This window comes from Vombatus ursinus, unplaced genomic scaffold (genome assembly GCF_900497805.2).
Source record: "Vombatus ursinus unplaced genomic scaffold, bare-nosed wombat genome assembly UNPS02014807.1, whole genome shotgun sequence".
NCBI lineage: Eukaryota > Metazoa > Chordata > Mammalia > Diprotodontia > Vombatidae > Vombatus > Vombatus ursinus.
In genome coordinates, this window is record NW_020954585.1 from 7,654,660 (window position 1) to 7,678,218 (window position 23,559).

General features: G+C 43.4%; 1 protein-coding gene across 1 annotated transcript in view; it reads right to left on the minus strand.

The window, feature by feature from the left end:
- Nucleotides 1-21,468, minus strand: part of LOC114051998 (putative short-chain dehydrogenase/reductase family 42E member 2) — a 42,368-nt gene extending 20,900 nt beyond the window's left edge. Inside the window, exons 1-6 of the mRNA XM_027874406.1 lie at nucleotides 21,388-21,468; nucleotides 9,967-10,678; nucleotides 9,424-9,519; nucleotides 7,431-7,488; nucleotides 5,891-6,009; nucleotides 1,809-1,884 (exon numbers count right to left, since the gene is read on the minus strand). Of these exons, the coding sequence (XP_027730207.1) occupies nucleotides 1,809-1,884; nucleotides 5,891-6,009; nucleotides 7,431-7,488; nucleotides 9,424-9,519; nucleotides 9,967-10,641 (1,024 nt within the window). The 5' untranslated portion in view covers nucleotides 10,642-10,678; nucleotides 21,388-21,468. The remainder of the gene's footprint in view (nucleotides 1-1,808; nucleotides 1,885-5,890; nucleotides 6,010-7,430; nucleotides 7,489-9,423; nucleotides 9,520-9,966; nucleotides 10,679-21,387) is intronic.
- Between the last annotated feature and the right edge of the window lie 2,091 nt (nucleotides 21,469-23,559).

The following is a 23,559-nucleotide window of genomic DNA, read 5'->3' on the forward strand; positions in this document are numbered from 1 at the left end:
AGCCTCTTTAGAATGTTCAGGTATCAAATCTGATATCAAACCTTATAAAAATAAGGCCCTGGAAGAAGGGGGCATCTCAGATCATTAGGAAGATCTGAGGTCCACTTCATTACAGGGGACCATGTACCCTTTAATAAAGAACCACTGGCTCAGAGCTCTGCCTCAGTCTCTTTTATTGTAGGTTGGACAATTTTAACCCCCTTAGAACCTAGCTTTCTTGGAGATGACCACCTAGAAAGTGACCCAAGTGACCTCCTAAAAGTTCCTGTCCTTGGAGGACAGGTAGTCACAAGGCATCAAGGAAGATTTCCTGAAGCCCCAGGTGTCAAATGGGTCAGGTAGGGCCAATAGATGCTACTCCTTCTGGGAAAGGCCAGGGGTAGAAACTATCCTGGGTGACCCCTAGGGGCTGCATCCCTGGTTAGTGATTAGGTAAGGAGTATTCTTTCTGTAAATGGCTCAGGTCTAATTTTAAACTCTAGGTCACCTGGGCACAGGGATTAGGTTGCAGTTTATATTCATTGTTGGGGAGCATGCTGCCCAGGTAAGCAGACAGCTTAGTAGGGTATACATGACTCTCCTTAATATGGAAAACTCAGGGGATGCTCTGATAAATAATTCTAAGCAGGAGGATCAGGTGTCTGCTGCAGAAGCTGCTGGGCTGAAGAGGGAGATATGAGCCAGAAGCCACATTTGCTTGGGCAGGAGAGTAACCCTGCAAGAGCAAAACTAGATTTAAAAAATGAAATCAGTAACTGAGAGTGGAGGGATACCCTGGGGTCAGGAAAAAAGCCAGCACTCCTACATTGTTTCATTGGGAAGTGAAGTTGGAATTGCCTCAATCTTTTATCACCTCTGAAATTTTTACTCCTCTTTCACTGGAATTGTGGTTTGGGGGAGGGGAAGATGCAGTCAACTGCCTGCTACATTGCACACACACACACACACACACACACGCGCGCGCGCGCGCGCGCACCCCAATGGCAATAGCGTCACATCCAATATTTTGGCTGATATTCTTTTGGAGGATGCGGGTGAAATCCAGGATTTATAATTTAGAGCCAAAAATGAGTCTCAACACTATAATGTAGTTCTGAGCACTCCCATTTAGGAAGGATGTTTATATACTGCAGAGTATCCAGAGGGCAAAGTGGATGGTGAAGGTCTTTGAGCCCTGTCTGCATGAGGATCATTTGAAAAGTATGGGAGTGTGAAGTCTAGAGAAGAGAAAGCTCAGAAGGGATGGCAGCTGTCATGTGGATGGGGGATAAGCTTGTTTTGTTTGGTCCTAGAGGGCAGAACGCAAATCAGGGGGTAGAAACTACAATGAGGCAAGTTTAGGCTTGAAATAAGGAAAAACTTTTTAACAAACATGTTCAGAAGTGGAATGGGCCTCCTCCTGAGTTAGCAGGAGTCATTAAGCAAAACCTGGATGGTCATGCACTGGTGTCGGTGTTGTGGTAGGACCAGATGAACTCAGGGCTGCCTTCCAACACTGAAATTCCTTTTTTTTTTTTTGTAGGCAATGGGGTTAAGTGACTTGCCCAAGGTCACACAACTAGTAAGTGTCGAGTGTCTGAGGCTGGATTTGAACTCAGGTCCTCCTGACTCTGGGGCCAGTGCTCTATCCACTGCGCCACTTAGTTGCCCCTTGCGCCACCTCGCTGCCCCCAAACTCTGAAACTCTGTGATCAGTTTAAAACAAACTGAGAACATTTCTGGGGCAGCAAAGTTCACTCCCTGTGTCTTCTGGTGATTTCCTCTTTCTGTCTCCACATAGGCACAAATGTGCCTTGTCCACATCATACCAGGGAGTGGGGTTCCATTGGATGTGAGGATCAGCTGGTCTGCGATGGCTTTGGTCCGTGAATAGTGGTCAATGTGCTGAAGCAGGGAGAAAAGAACCACAGGGGAGGTCAGTAACCAGGGCTGCCTTCTTCCATCATTATCTTCACCTGTAACTATATCTACTACTCACATGCTAGGAGTGTTCTTGGGGAGTCTGTGGTAAAGAGGCAGCTGCAGCTTGGGATATGAGATGAAACCTCCTTGGGATGTGATTGAATCTTCTACTTCCTTTCCCATACTTTGTTCTTATTTTCAAACATACTATTTGGGGCACCCCTTCTGTATGAACTGTTTGAAGGTTTTTGCCCACCTTCCCTATCTGTCTAGGCTATGCTGGGAAGCTGTCCTGTACAGAATCAGGGGGATAGATAAATTGATCCTTTAAATCCTTAATGATTCACATTATATTATATCATATAATTATATAATATATATTACATATAGAACTATTATGTTATATAATTATATAAATAATGCTTTACAGTTTATAAAGTTATTTTAGCTTTTGCCTCACTTCCCAATCTGACCAGGCTGCTTTAGGTGCTATTCCATGTCAAGTTAAGGAAATAGAAGAAATTCTCCTTTCCTAATAGTTTACTTTTCTATAGCATTTTATAGTTTACAATGTGCTTTCTTTATAGCAATATTATGAGGTAGCTAGTACAAGTAATATTAGCCCTATTTAACAGATGAAGAAACTGAGGATCAGAGATTAGGCTATACCTTACCTCCAAGTCTAATATGCCACTTAATTCAATTAAAAAATATATAAAAACTATAAGCAAGGCACTGTGAGTAGAAAGACAAAAACAAAGCTGTCCCTTCCCTCTGGGAGATTTCATTCTACTGAAAAGATGCAACACTAGAAAGCACTAACATCTAAGGGGATCAGGGAAGCCTTCCAGAAGACATGGTACCTGAGCTGAGTCTTAAAAGAAGAAAAGGATTCTGAGAGGCAGAGATGAAGAGGGAATGCATTCCAGTCATAGGGGGCATTTTGTGCATGGAAGCAGGAGATGAAATCTAAGTTCAAGGCCATTTTGACTGGAACAAAGTGCATTAAAGGGAGTGATGAGACTGTGGAATAGTAAACTGGAGCCAGATTACAAAGGGCCTTAAATGCCAGGCTGAGGAATTTGTATTTTATACCAGAGACACCAAATAATCACTGAAAATTCCTTGAGTAGTGGAGTGACATGGTCACACCTGTATTTTAAGAAGGTTATTTTGGCAGTTTTGTGGAAGATGGATTAGAAAGAAATGAGACTAGAAGCAAAAAGACAAATTAGGAGGCTAATTTAGGCAAAAGGTAAAGAGGGCCTGAGCTAGAGTAGTGGTCGTTTGTGTGAAGAGAAGGGGAAGTATTTGAGAGGTGCTATAAAGATAGAATTAATAGGACTTGGCAGCTGAGATTGCATATGGGGGTGAGGGAGGGAAGATTTGAGGAGAAGAGAGAAAAAGAGAGGAGAAAGAAGACAGGAAAGGAGGAGAAGAGAAAGAGAACATTCCATTATAGGTTCGTAGTTAAGTATAAGTGTAGTTCACTCATATCTGGAGACAAAACTCAGTATTTATGTTATGTATAGACAGCAAATAAACAAGGTTTAGAGACAGCAGGAACTCTTGAGGGTGAGAGATGTCAGTTTGCCAGGCAGTGGTGAGGTAGAGGAGGAGGATGAAGTACAGAGGGGATAAATTTGACAGCTCCCCATACAGGTAGGTCATTCCTTAAGTGGGTCAGGGAACCAGACAAGCTCTAACTGATCATGATTATGTACAATTTGGGGTAGCAGTGCCCTTCCCTTGCAATTGGCTGGTAGGGGGCCTAGTGAGAACCTGATCCACACTCTGGAAGTTCCTGGACTTCCACTGCCCATGATCCTTCAGTCCCTTTTTCCAGTTGGGAAAACTGGAAACAGTCCCTTTTTCCAGTTCCCATCAGCTTCCTTGCTGATAAGGGGCTACAAACCATATTTAATGTGAGACTCCAGAGTTATAGTTCAGTTATTGGTCAGGGACCAGGATAGCAGCAGTAACCTGGATCTACTTCTCTTTGAGTTTCACTGAACATAACTTCTGAATTAAGAGCAAGTTTCTCATTTGCTGTTAGAGTGAGGAGGGTGTATGACTCATACAGTTCGAGACCCTATAATCCCTTACAGAGATGGATCCTATACCATGGTACTGTCTTCATCAGCTGGTTAAGTGAATATTTATAAAGCACCAACAACATGCCAGGAACTGTCCTAGGTACTGGGGGTACAAAGAAATCAATCAGTCAATCAACATTTATTAAACACTATGTGCCAAGCACTGTGTTAAGGGATACAAAAAGAGACAAAAGATACCCTAACCTCAAGGAGCTTACAATCTAATGGGGGAGACAACATGCAGATTATATATATACATCTATATACATATACACAAAGCAAGCTATATGCAGGATAAATAGAAAATAATTAATAGAGGGAAGGCACTAGAATTAAGAGAGGTTGGGAAAGGCTTCTAGTTAAATGTGGGATTTTAGTTGAGACTGAAGGAATCCAGAGATGTCAGTAATCAGAGTGGAGGAGGAATATTGTTCCAGACAAAGGAGGACAGCCAGAGAAAATGCAGAGATTCAGTGTCTTGTTTGTGGAACAGCCAGGAAGACAGTGTCACCAGAATGAAGAGTATGTGCAGGGAATAAGGTGTACAAAAACTGACAAGGTAGGAGGGGACTAGGTTATGAAGGGCTTTGTATGCCAAGGAGAGCATTTTGTATTTGTTCCTGGAGGCAATAGGAAGCCAGAGTTTATTGAGCAGGGGGTCGACATGGTCAGACCTGTGCTTTAGGAAAATCACATTAGTGGCTGAATGGAGGATGGACTAGAGCGGGGAGAGACCAGAGGCAGGCAGACTCATCAGTAGGCTATTGCAGTGATCCAGGCATGATGAGATGAGAGCACTAGAGGGGTAGAAGAGGTGGCAGTGTCAGAGGACAGAAGGAGCATGTTCAAGAGATGTCCGCAGAGGTGAAACCAACAGGTTTTGGCAACAGCTTGGCTGTGGGGAGAGGGGTGAAAGATGCATGAGAGATAGTGAGACTCCAGAAAGAAACAAAATAGCACGTAAGGTGGCTGGGGTAGAGACTAACAGAAGAGACAACATGTATACACACACACATATATAATATATTTGCATACATGTAAAACATTTGTAACCATATACAAAACATATAAAGCAGAGACAAGATAACCTTGGAGGGGAAGATGCTGGAAGTTGATGGGGGTGGGGGTGTTGGAAAGTGGTAGTGTGGAGCAGGAATAGGAAAAAGGTGCTATTTGAGCTGAGGTTGGAAGGAAACAAGGGACAGAACTGAGTGGGGAGAGTATTACAGGCAGAGGAAACAGCCAGTACAGAGACATAGAGATGGGTAGTGGTGTGTGACAGCAAATAGGCCAGTATGGTTGACAGCAGAGTACAGGGAAGGGAATAATATATAAGAGAGTTTGAAAAGCAGGATGGTGCTAGGTTGTGAAGAGCTTTAAATGCCTACTAGAGGAGTTTATATTTTGATTTGAGAAGTAAAAGGGAACCACTGGAATTTATTCGGTTAGGGGTGAGGTGGGAGGGGGTGACATAGACATGCTTTTTAGGAAAACTTTTTAAGACTGTCTCATAATTGTTGTTGTTGTTCAGTCATTTCTGATTCTTTGTGATGACCCCTTTTGGGGTTTTCTTGGCAAAGATCCTAGAGTGGTTGCTATTTCCTTCTCCAGCTCATTTTACAGATGAAGAAACTGAGGCAAACAGGGTTAAATGACTTGTCTAAGGTCACACAGCTAGTAAGTATCTGAGGCCAGATTTGAACTCAGGCCTTGCTAACTCCAGGCCTGGTGCTCTATGCACTGTACCACCTAGCTGGCCCTAATTATTCAGCTTCAAACAGTGAGACAGAGGTAAGAGAGTAGGTAAGGGAAAGAAGTTTGCATCATTTCAAATAGGATGGTGGCTTTACCCCTTCTCTAGCCCAGTCCTCTAATACCAAGGAACTTGGTACCTTCTCAAGCGGGAAATATGGCACGGAGTCTTCATCGCCCTGCTCGATGGGCTTTCCCCCAAATACAACATTGACAGTGCTGGTGTAGACGAGCCTTGGAATTTGCCGTTTGATGCAGACTGTCCACACAAACATATACATACAAAATCCAAGTGTAAATACATATGCAAAAACAGATATACACATATGAACACACACACACACACACACACACACACACACACACACAGAGGACCTGGTGTGAGTGAGGAGATGGCTGGGGAGGTATCCAGAAGGGAAATAACAACCAGGAACATTCCTTTAAGAAGAGACCACCTCTCCTTACTATTAACACCTAACTCTTTTGGACACAGCCAGAATCGTGAGTCTCCTCAGTCACAAGAGGATGGCTTGAGCACTAATAAAACTGGGGTCCTCTGAGCAACGGTCCCTGTGCTCTGATGGCAAGGTGTACCTGAGGGCACACCTTGTCCCTACTAAGACAGGAATGGTAGATGAAGCATCATTCTTTGGATATTTGGTGGTTCCAAACCATTTCATGGCTGAGTGTGTGTGTGTGTAGCAGTAAAAGCTACTATATATGCAAGGTAGTTTGGAGAACTCTTGCAGGATAGCCTTAGAGACAGAGGGTTTTGAGGAGTAATAATAACATGGAGCATTTATTTGGTGCTTTAAATTTGCAAAGTGGCTTGCAAATAGTATTGCATTTGACAACCTTGCCATTATTATGCCCATTTTGCTGATAAGGAAATCAGGCTGAAAAAAGATTGAGTGACTTGAATAGTTACAGTGTCTAGGGCAGGATTTGAATTCAGATCTTCCTAAGTCCAAGTCCAGGGCTCTAACTACTGGGAGACACCCTAGATATCAAGAAATGAAACTCAAAGGCTCCCAGGCCAGAATATTGTGGAAAGGCCATGCTTAATGAATTCCTTGAGACTTCATTCCTCCCATTTTCAGTGGCTTCTATACCTCCCATTCCTGGCATTCAGCCTCTACCTTGGAAACCAACTGGAAACACTTAAAAGTAGTTTTAATCTGAGGCTGAATGGATATCCCTGGGTCCCAGAATCCTCCCTTCTTTTCTTCCCCACCTCTACTTCCCCTCTTTCTATCACCTCTGTATTTAAGGCTATGGACATGTCAACCACATCCTCAGCATGACCCTAGGGTGGCAGAACTCAAATTGGCCGGTCTTCAGTAGGTCCAGTTTGGAGGGAGAGAGGGAGAGAGGGGGAGGGGGAGGGAGAGGGAGAGGGAGAGGGAGAGGGAGAAATGTTCTAGGGCAGGCCACACACAGACAAAAGAATAGGGAATCTCTGCTCCCCACTGGAAGGTGGGTCAGGTTCTTCCTAAGTCAATGGGAACTTTGCCTGCAGGATTCTCAGTTCAGCTCCTCCAGATGCTTAGTTGGGGTTTGTGGTCAGCACACAATTTCTCCAGAAGAGAATTGAGGAGAGGAGAGGAAAGGTCAGGGCACAGCACAGCAGTCTTGCAGATTCAGGCCACAGCACTAGTGAGTGGGCAGCTGAGCTCCTACCGTTAATCACTATTTTAGTTCCGCCAATGTTTACAGATTCAATCTGTTCTTTATGCAGCTACAAGAAGAAGATGGAACGAAAGTTGCCGAGTCTCCCCTATACATGCAGGATGCTGAGGCAGCAGATTCAGGCTCTAGCAAGGTTAGGGCATGGTGTGTGTGTATGTGTGTATGTGTGTGCATGCACGCATGCACGCTGTCAGGGTCAGAGGATCATAGATACAGAAGCCATAGAATCCAGGTCCTCCCCCATTTTACAGATGAGGAAACCGAGGCCTGGGGAGGTTAAGCAACTTGTCCAGTGTGTCACACAGGTCGTGTCAGAGGTGGGATTTAAACCCAGGTCCTGTTGAGACGCAATAAACTCAAATCCACAGCCACTCAGAGTGGGTCCTGAACCAGATTAAAATGTAGTTGGGAAATATTTAACAAAATACAAATATAATACAACACAGATGTTAATTTGTGGTTTTCCAAGTCACCAGTGGTGCAGGATCTGGTTCTACTTAAGTTTGATAATGCTATGAATAATGGATAGGGTACTTGCAGTCAGGAAGACCAGAGTTCAAGTCCTACCACAGACATTTACTAGCTGTGTTACCTTAGGCAAATTACATAACCTGTCTGTGCCTCAGTTTCCTCATCTTAGGGGGGATGGACCTGATGGTCTCTAAGGTCCCTTCTAGCTCTAAATATATGATCCTGTGACCCCAGTGCTGTCTCCACCATGAGCCATCATTACTCCGCTTCTGGTTTTAAGAAGATAAAAGATAAAAATTCTGTGGTATGCAGTTGACAGCTATTAACCCTTTCAGTTCTGTTCCTCTATAGTTGCTCCCTGATCCTGTAGGCAGAGTCAGGGTTCTCATGTGTCTTCCCCACCCCTTCCCATCGAGCACTCCCCTCCCCCCAGCTCCAAGCCTCACTCTCTACTTTCTGGGATTGAGTATAGAGGAGAACTGGGAGAACACCAACAAAAGTCTCCTGATCCATCCCCTGTGCGTAGGACAGAGACAAGTTAAGAATTGGAGACATGGGACTCTTCCTTTATGCTTGATTGAGCCCCAACCACAGCTTCTTCTCAGACTCGGTCTCAGGGCCTCTCATTCACCCCAGCTCAGTTCACTGAAAGAGGTGAGACACAAAGGCAGAGAGGGACTCACTCACTGGGTGTGGGGTTAGTATTCCTTCAAAATGGTCTTCAGCAATGGGAATTAGTCACCTTGAGAAATAAGATAAACTCCGTGACCTGTGATGCTCTGGGTCACTCTGAGATACCTTCTAAGCCAAGAAGGACTGAAATCTGGACTTCTGGCCCCTGCCTAGGAGCTCTGAGCATCTTTGACTAACCAAACACAAGGTTCCCCCTCTCTGTCCTGCGTACCTGTCCTGGTTGTGTTTCCATCTTTTTGTGACCCACATGTGTGTGTCAGAGAGACAGGACAGAGAAACAAAGAGAGGAACAACAAAGAGGGGAAAATGTGTGTGTGTCTGTGTGTGTGTGTGTGTGTGAGAGAGAGAGAGAGAGAGAGAGAGAGAGAGAAAGAGACAGACAGACAGAGAAAGAGAGACAGAGACAAGGGGTGAACATGGGGAGAAAACGAGAGAGAAAGAATGAAAGAGAAAAGAACAAGAGAGAAAGAGAAAGTACATATGGAGAATGGTAGACAAATCAGTAGACTGAAGTTCTGTGAAGTTCTTGTCTCATTCCTCTCTTTACATCCCTGGTGCAGGGTAGGGGATATGAATTATTCAGTTTTTGTTAAATGAATTCTTTCATCCTCAGAAAGCCAAATATTTCATAGACATTACTTTTTTTCTTTTAATTTTTGCCCCCTTCCCAAACAAAACAAAACAGTAAAACTACAAAGGGAGAAGAAACTCCCTCATCACCTCTTGTCAATCATGGTGTCTGTATCCCTCGTCTCCCTGACCACCATGGACCAGGGCCCAGATCCTGGGGGTAGGGAGGAAGGGTGGGGTTTGATCACACCTTTTCAGCACCTGACATTCCATAGGAAGCCACATGGAAAACACAGTCAACCCCTTCACAGGCTCGATATAGGGCCTCCCCATCCCGAATGTCACCCTAGAAAACAGAGAGGGAGGAGATGGGGGGAGCTGGAACACAGAGAGTGAGAGTCTTTGACTAGGACCCCAGTTTCTCCCTCAGTCCAGGTTTTCATCCTGAGATAGACAAAGACTTCCTTGTTCAAGAAACACCGTCTTACTAGGTTATTAGGAGCTGAACAAGAATGATTTTTCAAATCCCTGACTGAGTCATGAGGAACCTTGGTCTTTGGGAAGTAAAAGGTTTATGAATAGCTTAACTATTACCCAACTTCCCTTACCCTCACACTGCCCCCAAACTCTCTCCCCCCAACTTGGCATGCTTAATTCCATGGATAAAAATTGCCCATTTGACCAGCCTCTTTCCTTAACCCCACAAAGATAAAAACAGAAGCTTTTTTCCTCCCAGCAGAAGTGTAGTTGTCTGTGTGGACTTGTCTCTTCTACAAGGTTGTCCCAACCATACCTGGATGAATGCAACTCCTTTGGGTAGCTCCCATTTAGGATGCTGGATGTCAAGCAAAACCACTGAAACTCCTCTCCGGACAAGGCTGGAGCCCAGATTGAACCCAAAGTAGCCACCCCCTCCTGTCACCAGGGCCTTCTGGCTGGTGGGACGTGGGGGCTCTGTCTGTTCCTTAGGTTTGCTGTTGAGAGCCTGGCTCTGGAGTGCCTGGCCCTCACGTGGTTGGCCCTGGGGTGCTTGACCTTGGGGTGGTTGGCCCTGAGGTGCCTGGCCCTGGGGTACCTGGCCTTGGGGTGGTTGGCTCTGAGGTGCCTGACCTTGGGGTGGTTGGCCCTGAGGTGCCTGGCCCTGGGGTGCCTGGCCTTGAGGTGCTTGGCCCTGGGGTGCCTGACCTTGGGGTGGTTGGCCCTGAGGTGCCTGGCCTTGGGGTGGTTGACCCTGAGGTGCCTGGCCTTGGGGTGGTTGGCCCTGAGGAGCCTGGCCCTGGGGTGCCTGGCTCTGGGGTGCTTGGCCCTGGGGTGCTGTCAGACCACCAGCTTTGGGTTGAGCCATGTCAAGACAGGAGGCCCCTGGTCCTTCCCCTGATCTCCAGGCCTGGCAGACAGGGCAGCTCTTCTCTCCTAAGGTGGCAGCTCCACAAAGGTGTGGGGAAGAGTTTGTGGGGTTGGGTTTCATCTTCTAAAGTCCCATTTAGGTCACTGCCTCCTTGCACCTGTTGAACAAATTCCACAATAACAACAACAGCAAATCACCGTCCCCCCCCAAACAAACAAACAACAGTTTTTAAGAAAGAAACTAGTCATATATCCATAATAGATACCACAGGTTCTAGGGCTAACTTCATTTGGCCTATAAATTGCCAAACCTAGGTTTGCTGGTGAATTTAACTTTCTTAGAACCCCAGGGCAGGGGAGGGAGTGTCGGGGTGGAAATTACTAATATCTCCAGAATGGTTTCTGCATCTTGAGCCATATATGGCTACCTCAGCTCCTCATTCAGCTGGTGGAATTCACTCTAGTACAAGGATTTTTTTTTAAGGGAGGGGGAGTTGTCTCACATAAAAAGCCCCTGTAGAGGCAAAGGGAGCCTCAGATTTGACGACTCCATCCGGGGTGACCCCTGGGAAAATCTGTGGAGCAGCTACTTTTGGCTTCCCGCCCTTTGCCACCGTGCCTCAGGCCTCAATTCTTGCGGTACTAGGCCATCTCTGCCTTTTATTCCTCTCTAGGCTGCAGTCCTGTTCCACCTGGGCTTTCACTTCAAATAGGTACCTTCATCTCTTCCATCCCCTTTGTAGTTTCCTTTTATGTATTATCTTCCTCCATCTTGAGGATGGAGACTACCTTTCTTTCTGCTTATATTTGTATTCCCAGGCTTAGCATAGTGCCTGGAATATTCTTTGACTTGACTTTTAGCAAGGGATTCAGAGGCTGTAGAGCTGAAAAAGCACCTTGGAAATCAGAAGGTCACAGTCACAGCATCATAGATCTGGGGTGGAAGGGATATCAGAGCCCTTAGGCCGTGCTTCCTCAGCAGAGGGAGACAACAGGTAGGGGGATAGGGATGAGGCCCCAAAGGTCAGATGCCTTTGCCTCCGGCTCATTTGCTGGTCCCAAGAGAGTACCAAGCATGCTTTCCCTCAGTCATCTCCTCAGCCTGTTTGCCTTGTCTGACTCTTTGTGACTCCATTTTGGGATTTTCTTGGCAGAGATCCTGAAGGGGTTTGCCATTTCCTTCTCTAGCTCATTTTACAGATGAGGAAACTGAGGCTCAGTGAGGGTAAGTGACTTGCCCAGTGTCACACAGCTAGCAAGTATATAGGGTGAGATTCAAACCCAGGTCTCCAGAGTGCAGCTCCAGTTCTCTTGTCACACTGCCATACTGCCTCACATGACATTTTACTTTCATCTTTTCATGACACCTGCACAAATGACTAGTGCACCGAGTAACTGCACAACAAATGCAGATTTCCATGAAGTCAAGAGCTTCTCTAAATTCTTGGGTAAATATTTGTTGAATTCAACAACCACTTACTACGTGTCTACTGTGTGCAAGGCATTGGGGATTCAAAAATGAAAAACAAAGCACCCAGTCCCTTGCCTTCAGAAGTTTACAATCAAGAAATTGTGAAGGAGGGATGTGACATTTAATTATGGTATACAAGGTAGAGTGTGGCATCTCCTCCAAGAAGCCTTCTCTGACTACCCAACCCTGTGCTCAGTGGAGGTGCCACCTGAATCGATCATTAAAGGAAGGGAAAGACTTCACAAAGCAGAGATGAGCAGTGAATTAATTCTAGGCAGAGGAGGCTACCTTGGCAAGGTCGCAGAAGCAAGACTTAGCATGGTAAGAAAAGATGGGGACTGGGTTGTTCCTGACCCACCCTCTTTTAATTATACCAAAAATGTGCAGGAAGGAGAGGAAAGTGAGATTAAGCTGGAAAGGTAGGTTTGACATGAGATTATAGAGATCTTTCAATGGCAGGCTAAGCATTTTGTCCTGTCCTTTAGGTAACAGGGAACCACGAGGCAGTTTAGAGGGGGCAGGGAGAGGGTTGGACCTGGGCCTAAGGATGATTATTTTGGTGGCTGCAGGAAGTTCTAGCCCCAATCTCTTTCTGAGTTCCTGTCCTGCATCACCTACTGACTATTGGACATTTTGAACCAGATGTTCCATGGGCATCATGTCTGAAACAGAATTCATCATCTTTTCTCCAAACTCACATTTCTTCTTAATTTCCTATTACCATGGAGGTCTCCACTATCTTTTCAATCAAACAGGTTTGAAACCTTAGTATCATCCTCTACTGTAAAATGGGGGTGATAATAACACCTACCTCACAGAGTTGTTGTGAGGATCAAATGAAATATTTTTCTTTCCTCCTCTGTCACTCCCTTCCTTCCTCTCTTCCTCCCTCCCTCCCTTCTTTCCTTCCTTCCTTCTTTCCTCCCTCTTTCTTTCTTCTTTCCTCCCTTCTTTCCTTCTCTTCTCTCTCACTTCCTTCCTCCCCCTCTTCCTCCCTCCTCTTCTTTGCTTTCTTCTTCCTTTACTTCCCTCTTTTGCTCCCTGCCTTCCTTCCCTCTCTTTCTCTTTTTCTTCCTCCCTCTCTTTCTTTCCTCTTCCTTTCTCCCTTTCCTCTCTCCCTTTCCTCCTCCTCTTTCTCCCTTCCTCCCTCTCTCCTTTCCTCTCTCTCCTTCTCTTCTTTACTTTCTTCTTCCTTTCCTTCCCTCATTTCTTCTTTTCTCCCTTCATCTTTCCTGCCCTTCCTTTTATCCTTTTCCACTCTATATCCAATCAGCTGCCAACTCTTGCTATTTCTATTTCCACACCATTTCTCACATATACTCCTTTCTACTCACACAACCACCACCTTAGTTCAGACCCTTATCATCTCTCACCTGGACTACTGCAATATCTTCCTAGCTGGTTTCCTTACCTCTTTCCATTGCAAACCATTTTCCTCCAAAGTGAGTTTCCTAAAGGGTAAGTCTGACCATGTCACTGCCCTTCCCCTCCTCTGGAAGATCCAATGTAAACTCTTCTGTTAGGTATCATTTAAAGTTCTTAAAGTTATATATATATATATATATATATATATATATATATATTTTATATATACACACACACACACACACATATATATATATATGCATTTTATGTGTATATATAAATATATATTTATATATATGTACACACATACATATACATATTTATTTCCTTCATAAACTCTGGGGTCTAGCCCACTTGCTGCTTTTCCTGTTTGACGCTCCATCTCCTTTTCTCCACGTTTACACTGGCTGTCCTCCATGCCTGTAAATCTCTCCCTCTTTCTTTAAGACTCAGCTCAAGAGTTTCCTGCCTAAGTTGTCTCCTGGTCCCTCCAGCTGCCAATGCCGTACCCTCCAAGGTTACCTTGTATGTGCTTTGCATATACCTATACGTGTGTTTTGTATGTACATATGTATTTGTATATGTGTCTCCCAGGTACTATGTAAGCTGTCTGAGTGAGGGCACTTTTGTTATTTTAATCCCAATGCCTAGTATAATGCATGCCACATAGTAGGCAAATGATAAATGCCTTCTTGCTTGCTTGACTAAAAGATGGGGATGGGGAGTGATCGGAGGCAGGAAGACTAGTTAGGAGTCAAGCAAGTATTTATTAAGTGTTTGTATGTGTTAGACACTCTACTAGGTGTTGATGACAGAAGTGAACCAGCTTACATTCTAGTAGGGAGACAACATGTGCCTATCTAAGTATAGACAAAACTACTTTTTATTCTACGACAGGTCTCAAGGAAGCAAACCAATGTAACAGACAAATGCATCATAAATAGGCTTAATCAATCATCCCTGGGGGATTTAGCCCAACAAATCACTCGCCAAGCATTGATATCCAGTTGAAATCTTGGGGCAGTTAGGTGATGCAGTGGATAGAGCTCTGGCCTTGGAGTCAGGAGGACCTGAGTTCAAATCTGCCTCAGACCCTTGACACTTACTAGCCGTGTGACCCTGGGCAAGTTACTTAACCCTGATTGCCTCACCAAAAAAAAGAAAAAAAATTAAATCTTATGGAAGACACTTACAAATGAATAATGTATAGTGAAAGGAGATAGTTTAGGTATAGCAAATTCCCTTAATACGGGAATATGGGGGGTCCATGAATAAAGAGTCTGTGAACTTGAATGGGAAAACAATTACATCTTCATTTTCAGCAACCTCTAATTGAAATGAACATGTCCTTCACTGATGAACACAAGCAACAAACCAAAATAATATTAGACTTTGTTACCAAGAGAAATCATGGATATTTTCAAATTACATTATAATTGTTGCAGAGATTTCAAAATTAATACCAATAATAATGATAGCACCAGCAAAAACAACAACAAAACACTTTAAAGTTTCCAAAGCATTTTGCAAATATTATTTTATCCTCACAACAACTCTGAGAGATAGGTATTATTATTATCCCCATTTTGTAGATGAGGAAACTAAGGCAAGTTAAGTGACTTGCCCAAGATCATGCAACTAGTAAATGAGGCTGGATTTAATTCCAGGTCTTTCTGACCCCAGGTCTAGCACTCTACCCAATCTGGCACTACTTTGAAATTACTGTAGTTTAAAAAAATATGTGTGTGTGTGTGTGTGTGTGTATATATATATATATATATGTGTGTGTGTGTGTGTGTGTATAATATATATAGTTATATATTACTATATCACAAAGTTTTTAATACTCTGATAACCATATTTTAATGCAATTGACTTCCTTTGTAATCCTAAATATTTTATTTTCTGTATTTAAAAACGTTATTCTGAGAAGGGGGTCCGGTCCATAGGCTTTGCCAGACAGCCAAAGAGGGCCCATGACACACACAGAGAGTGAAGAAGTCCTGGGGTTAAGAACTTTGCTGAGGCGAGTATGTGGAGAGAGAGCAAGGAAGATTTTTTTTCCCCTTAGTGTTTTTTGGCGAGGGAGCAGTGTAATTGCATGATGATTATAAATAGCTCTTTATATAGCTCTTTAAGGTTTACAAAAATACTTTCCAGACTATCTGCAAGGTATCTCTTATCTCTGGGGTAGGTACTAGGGTATCATTACCCTCATTTTATTGATGGGGAAACTGACAGAGATGTTAAGTGACTTGCCCATTGTCACCTCATTAGTTAGTATGCATAGGAAGTGCTATTTGGACCCAGGTCTCTTCTTTCTCCAGGCTCAGTACTGTTTCCACGCTATACCGAGTGCTTGCAAAAACTGTGCTAGATAATGGAGGAAATACAAGGAGATTTGTATTTCTCTTTGGCCAATTCTCTTCAGTCTGAGAGGGATTGATATGTAATACACGAGGTAAGTATAAATATGACACACAAAAAGGCAACAACACAGTAAATACATAACAATTATAAAGCAGATCATCATAAGACAGGGACGTGGGGAAGTACTCAGTAGAACTACAGACTATCAGAGTAGGGAGGAACCTCAGATGCTGTCTAGTCCAAATTGTACCAAAGTGATGGTTCTATCGCCACCATTGCAACAAATGATCTTTCATCTTGAAGACCTTTAGTGAGAGCAGTTCGCTATCTTCCAAGGTAGACCACTGGATGACTCTAATTGTTAAGAAGTTTTGTTTTTTATTTTACTTTTTTAAATATGGAGCTTAAAATTACCTCTGGGAAAGTCTACCCATTGACCCCACTTCTGGCCTCTGGGACCAAACAGAGTAAGTTGAATTTCTCTTCCAGGTGACAGAGAGCTCCTTAAGTACTTAGAAGATAGCTAACTTTTCTCTCCCAAATGTTTTCTTCTCCTCACTAAATGCTAAACATACCCAACTCTTTCAACTAATCCTTGGGTGACATGGTCTCCATTTCCATCACCATTGTGGTCAGTTTCCTTTGGATGCTGTCCAGCTTATCTGTGTCTTTTGTAAAATATAGTGCTCCAAACTGAACATATTTTCTCTGTGTTCCTAGATACTGTATCTTTCTTAGTTCAGCCTAAGATTGCATTAGCTTTATTCATCTAATAAATTGAGCTTGTAGCCCACTGACTTTCCTGGAGTTTTTTCTTTAAAACAATTTTTTTTAAAAAAAAAATTAGTACCCTCCCAACCCACTCCCTGCCCCAGTTGAGAAAGAAACAAAAAACTTCCTGCTTCAAACATGTATAGTCAAACAAAACAAATTTCCACATTGGCCATGTCCAATGTCTGTTTGTTCTGCATGCTGAATAGTATGTTTTAAGTCCTCTGGGATTATCTCCCTGGATCTTTTTCACATGAACTGTTTGACCTGAACACAGGTCCCCCATCTCATACGTGTAAAGTTGAATTTTTGGAACCTATTAAATCTCATTTCCTTAGCTTTAGCCCAGCATTTTAGGCTGTTGAGATCTTTCTGGATCCTTATTTTCTCATTCCATGTGTTACCATTTCCCTCGGTTTCAGGCCATCTACAAATCTGATAAGGGTGCCTTATATTACTTGATCTTTTCTTCTTCATCTTTCCACTTACACTGCCACCCACTTAGTTGCCACCCTCACTACCTGGACTATTGAATAACCTCCTAATTCTGCCTGTTGTAAACTTTCTCTTCCTTTGAAGTCCAGCTCAGATGCCACTGTATCCCACGAAGCCTTCCTTGATCTCCCCCAGATGTACTTGCTCTATCTCCTTAAGCTTTATTATCTCACTTTAGATCCTTCCTTATTATTATCACACTCTACCATATGGTATGGTTATTTGTGAACATATCATTTAACTGCTCTCATTTTAGCTTCAATTTACTCATCTGTAAAATGGGAATAATGATACCTGCATATAGTACCTACCCTTTGGGATTGTTGTGACACTCAAAGAAGATATTATATGTAAAAGCATTTTGCCAACCTTAAAGTACTCTACGAGGTATTCCCAAGATCCTTATGTTTTAATACTCTATATTAGCATAAAACTTCACCAAGACTTTTGGGACACCCTACATAAATGCCGGAAATTGTTATTATTCCCATTTGACTGTAAGGTTCTTAAGAGTAGGCAGCGACTGTCTTTTTCAACTCTGTATCACTAGCACCCAATACAGTGCCTGGCAAATACTTGGATAATTCAAGAATCTGTAACTTCGTTGCTATTCCTTGCAATCAGTCATTCTGTGCTTTAGTAAATGGATCATAGACCTAGAACAGGAAGGAACTTAGAAGCCATCTATTACAACCCTTTCATTTGGCAGACGATGAAACTGAAGCTAAGTGACTTGCCCAAAGTGGCACACAGCTAATAAATGGCAACTTTGGGATGTGAACCCAGGTCCTTTGATTCCGAGCTCAGAGCTCTTTGTACTGTACCAAGTGTGAGCTGCTGTGACTGGGAATAAATGTCTGTGGACTAGCCTTCTGGTCCCATAACACGTAATTTGATAATCTGCACAAAGAAGGCATTTAATAAATATGTGCTGAGTGAATAAGCTTCTGAAGTTAACTAGGTTGGTCTTCAGACAAGACAGCCACTCCATCATTGGGAAACTGCATCAGGGCCTTTCTGGTTTGGCAAGACCTGTAAGTGCTTACATTTTATTGTCATTGTCTTTGAGGACCCAGGATCACCTTCATGCCACAATGAAGCATCAACATCAGAAGACTTCTATTTTTGTGGGGTGGGGCTAGGCAGTGGGGTTAAGTGACCTGCCCAGGGTCACACAGCTAGTAAGTGTTTTGTGTCTGAGGCCAGATTTGAACCTCGGGTCCTCCTGAATCCAGGGCCAGTGCTCTATCCACTGTGCCACCTAGCTGCCCCAGAAGACTTCTATGGAAGCTAATAAATGTGTGTTGCATTGAGCTGATCAGATCCATCTATACACAGAAGAATACTCTGACAGCGGGTTAAATCAATTACAAGAGGAAAAAGATGGTGGCAGGAAAACCTGTTGAAGGGTCTTGGCACTATTCAAGTGGGTGGTAATCAATCAACAAGCATTTATTAAGCACTTACTATATGCCAGGCATTGTGCTAGGTGCTAGGGATATAAATACAGAGAATGAAGCAATTTCTGCTCTCAAAGATCTTAATGGGGGAGACAACAGTGTATATATAAGTATATAAAACAACAAATACAAAGAAAATAAATAAATAGCAATAGGATTAGAAAGAAGGAAACCAATTCAAAAGATATTGTGGAGATAGAAAAGACAGGACCTGGTTACCGGATGTGGGAGAAGAGGGAGAGTAGAGCCAAGTATGGGTTAATTGTAGGTATATGAGTTTCACTTCTTTTTTTGACACTAGCTGTTGAGAGCCATCGCCTTCCTGAATAGCCACCTCCCTTGACTGCTGCTTAAAGGACAGGTCTTGGGCAGTTGGGTGCACTGTAGGGACATCTTTGTACAAAGTCACACTACGTAGTCTTCCTGACTTCCATAGCCAAACTCCAGGAAGTTGTTTGTACTCATTTCTCAACCCACTTTTAACTGGATTTCCAAACTCATCACTCAACTGAAATTGCTCTCTCCACAGTCAACAAAGATCTCGAAAAATCTAGTAGTCTTTTCTTAGTTTCCTCGTTCTTTTTGAACTCTCTGCAGCATTCCACGCTGTTGGCCACCCTTTCCTCCTGGATAATCTCTCCTTCCTGGGTTTTCATGACACTGCTTTCTCCTGGTTCTCTTCCTATCTGTCTGGCCCTTCAATTTCCTTTGCTTGTCTGTGTCCTGACTGTGAAACATAGGTGTCCCCTAAAGGCAGTCTTAGATCTTATTTAATTCTCTCTCTGTATCCTCTCAGGGTGTTCTTGTGAATAGTTCTGTTCCATTTTTATGCAGTTGACTCCCAGATCTCTATATCAAACCTTGATCTTTCTCCCGAGCTCTAGTTCTATATCACCAACTACCTAGTGGACATCTCCTCCTGAAGATAGATATCTCAAACTTAACATGCCTCATATGAAATTTTATTATCTTTCCTGTCAAACCCATCCTTCTTCTTAACTTCCCTATTTCTGTTAAGGACACCACCATCCTCCAAATCATGCAGGTTCACAACCTTCATCCTTCACTCTTCACTTTCCTGTCACTCCCCATATGCAGTCCAAACTCTTGTCAGTTTTGCCTCCATCTCACATTGAATCTGTCCCTTTTCCTCTACTCATATGGTTACTATCCCAGACCAGCCTCTTTTCACCTCTCATCTGGACTATTGCAATAGCCTCCTAATTGGTTTCCCAAAATTCAGTCCCTTCCTTCTCCAATCTGTCCCTCACACAACTGCTGAAGTGAGATTCCTAAAGTACAGGTCTGACCAATAACTTCTTTCTCAGAAAGCTTCCTCTGTTTGGCATTTTAAAGTCTTTAACAATCTGGCTTCAGCCTATCTTTCCAGACTGACTTCACACCACTCCTCCTTACACACTTTATGTTCCAGCCAAATGGGCCTATTTGCTTTTCCCCACATATGACATTTTCTGCCTCCATGCCTTTAAGAGCCTGTCCTACATACCCCGGAATTGCACTTCCTCTTCATCTCTGCCTTTTAGAGTCCATAGCTTTATTCAAGTCTCAGCTTAAATGCCTCCGACACAAGAACATTCCTGATGCTCTCCGGTTATTAGTGTCTTCTCCCCAGATATTGCCTTGTATATATTGTACATAAATAAGAATATATTTGTATTTTTTGTGAACATATTATTTTCCTCCAAGTAGAATGCAAACTGTTTTGTTTTTATCTTTGTATTCCTAAATGCCTATCATAGTGTTTGCATATAATCAGTGATTAATAAATACCTGTTGAGTGAAGAGTCATTAGCATAAATAACTCATGAAACACTACTAATTAGGAGAGTGAAGGTGAGTGGTGGGAGGATGGGTGTTTTTAGGCAAGTATAGCTCTGGAGAAGTGCCCTAGGTACCCCCACCCCACCCCCATCCAACAAAGCTAAGGGTTGTTATGGGGAAAGATTTTTTTTTTTTTAGGAGGAGGTTGTTATAGTGTAAGTAGCACTGTACTGGGAATTAGGAGGCCTGGGTTCTCTTCTCTCTGTCACTGCTACCTGGGAAAAGTCACTCACTAGACTTCACATTCCTATAACTGAAGAATGCAATGTAGAGAGAATAAAGTATAACAGACCAAGTGCTTCACCAGTACCCATGATATACCAAAAGTGCCAGAGGAAGGCTTCCAGACATTAGGTAGATAATCTTAATTAATTAATTAATCTAATTACCTAATTAATTAGGTAGATAATGGAAGGTTTATGGAAAAACCTGAATTGCTCAGGATGAAACAAGTTGGATGGGTTAACGTCTGTTTGGGAAGTATGATACTGTGTAAACAGCACTGACTCTGCCCCAGATCCTGGGATCTAATCCCATCTTCACTAACCTCTCTTGATCTCAGTTTCCTCTTCTGTAAAATGAGGAGGTTGGAGTAAATGGCCTCTGAGATCCCTTCCAGCTCTAATCAATGACCCTATGACCTGATCTCCAAGGTGCTTACGGTCTCTAACATTCTGGGGCTGGTCTAAGTTAGGTGGACAGGAGTGTGTGTCTCGAGACCTTGCCTTTGGGGAAAGGGACTAGGCGGCGTTTAGGGTCTAACCTGGGGTCTGGTTCTCACCGGCAGGGCAGAGGTGCGTCCAATCCCTATCCACAAAGGAGGATGAGGCTAAGCCAAGAGTAGCTTGAATGAAGCCGGTCCCCAAACTGTGGACATAAGCACACCCACCCACCCCCACCCCGTACCACGACCTCCTGGTCCCCGAAACTTTATTCCTGATTTTCCGCTAGTGCAGGGTCAATACTCCTCCCTAACTCCAGGTACTACATCCCCGCCCCTCACGCCACGTATACCCCGCACCAGCACATCCAGGCCCAGGCCCGAGTGCCTCTGCCCTTCCCTCATCCCCCCAGGTAATGGCTCCCAGCTCACCTGGTCCTTCTCTAGCTGTCTCGGCCCGGTGTTTGTGCTCCTCGGGCACCTGTCTCCCTCCTTTCTCCTACCTCCAGAAGCGGCCCAGCTGGACAGTGAGGGGCGGGGCCAGGGCTGGGATGCAACGGGCGGGGCCATCTCGAGACACGCCCAGAAGTGCAGGGCTCTTCACTTCTCACCAATTGATTTCCAGCTAAAGGGGACTCCTGGGATCTGTTCCCGAACCTTGAAGCAGTCCTGAGCACCTCCCTGCCCCTCTCCAGATGTGACCGAAACAGCTTGTATCCACTTGTTCCCCCATCAGAGGTACCAGAAAACATCTTGGGGCTGAGATAGAGTTGGGGTGTCAATCAGGAGATAGTTGTGGACAGAAAACGGTTTCATCTCCAGTCCTGGCCTCTGTTCTCCTGCATCCAACAATATCGAATCACTTGGACAGAATTTTAACTTTTGCTTCGAGTTTTGAAGTTTGGGCTCATCTCCAAATGGATTGCATATTTTGGTTAAAGCAGAGCACTTAGTAAACACGAATTAACCTGGGCATACAAACTCCCTTTGTATTGGGGTCTCTTCCCATTTTACAGATAATGGAAATGCTGTGATTCCCAAAGTGAGGGACAGAAATCGGGAACTTCCGAATGAGGTACTTTGCACAGCAGAGTCGACTCAGGCAGGATCTCCTTAAAATATATCTCCTGCTAAGGTTTTTTGTTTTGTTTTGTTTTTAAAATGGAACTACTATGCTTTGTGAACAGGACTCCATAAGAAATGATGAAATGGGTTCATAGGAAAGAGGGAAGACCTGTCTGAAGTGATGCAGAAAACATCTTTGGAAGACTTTAGAACTCTGATACATTCAGATAAACCAGAAATCTAGAGACTGAAGATGAAACGGGCCATCCATCCACCTTCTGTCAGAGAGGTGGTGGGCTTGAATTGCAAAATGAGACATCATTTATGAACATGGCCAATATGGAAATTTATTTTGCTGGACTTTGCATATGTGATGAAGGCCTTATTTTTCTGTTGTTGTTTTTTAATGGTTCAGTAGGGGGAGAGGAGGAAGAGATAATAAATGCTTGTAAAAATAAATTACATTTTTTAAAAGGCCAAGACCCTCTTCTACCACCCATCGGATCCAAGAGCGCTTCACATAAAGGACCAGTCTAAAGGTATTTTCTTCAAAAGAGAAGCATCACTTACAGCCACATGCTATTTCCTTCATCTTGGCAGAGACCCAAAGAAAAGGCAGCTATCTACACATTTTCATTTTTTTCCAAATTGAAAAAAACAAAACAACTTCAGGAAAGTTCCAAGCAAAACAGAAGACCTTGTTTCAGGCTTAGCAAATAGGTTTTCTTTCATCAAAGATTTATGAAGAAAGGAACAGTAATCATTTCTAACATCCTAAACAACAGTTTTGATTCTAGCAATAAGTAGCTTTGTTTCATAAATGACTATATAAAATACACACTATATATAATATGCAGTTTAAAATATATAATTTGATGTACAATGTACATCCTCGTGTTCATGTCCTTTGGCAAGAAATTTGCTAGACGAGATCCAAAGAGCAGCAGCTCAACTCATTTTGATGGGTGGGTGGATGGATGGATGGATGGATGGATGAATGGATTGGTCAATTGATCCTGCTGTTTTCCACTCCTTTCTCCAGAAGATATCTGAAGAGGGCACAGAGGAAAGCATGGAGGGGAAAAAAAGGTAAAAATAGGCCATTATTTGACACAAAACAAAACACAACACTCAAAACCAAAAATAACCTAGCCCAATTTTCATGGAGCCTATTTATTGGGACCAGAATCCAGAAACTCTCCCAAAACACAAATTGCAAATCCTGTAATTCTTCAACTCCCTCTGGTTTCCTGTTAATTAGTCTAGTGCTTGTGGTCAGCTGGCATTTTGGATTATTAATTACAGCTATGCAGGTCATCTTTGTCCCCCATCATTTCAGGTAACCTAGATTTGGCAGCACAGTTTTATTTTTCCTGCAGAAAAGAAACCCCCTGGAATTCTACAGTTGGAAAGTCTTACTGGTAGTAAGTAGCAGAGGTAGTATTCACACTCAGGTCTTTAGAATCCAAATCCTGTGCTCTTTCCACTACAAAAAACTGTCTCAGTTTTGCTAATATTTGATAAGTTCCCACAGTTTAC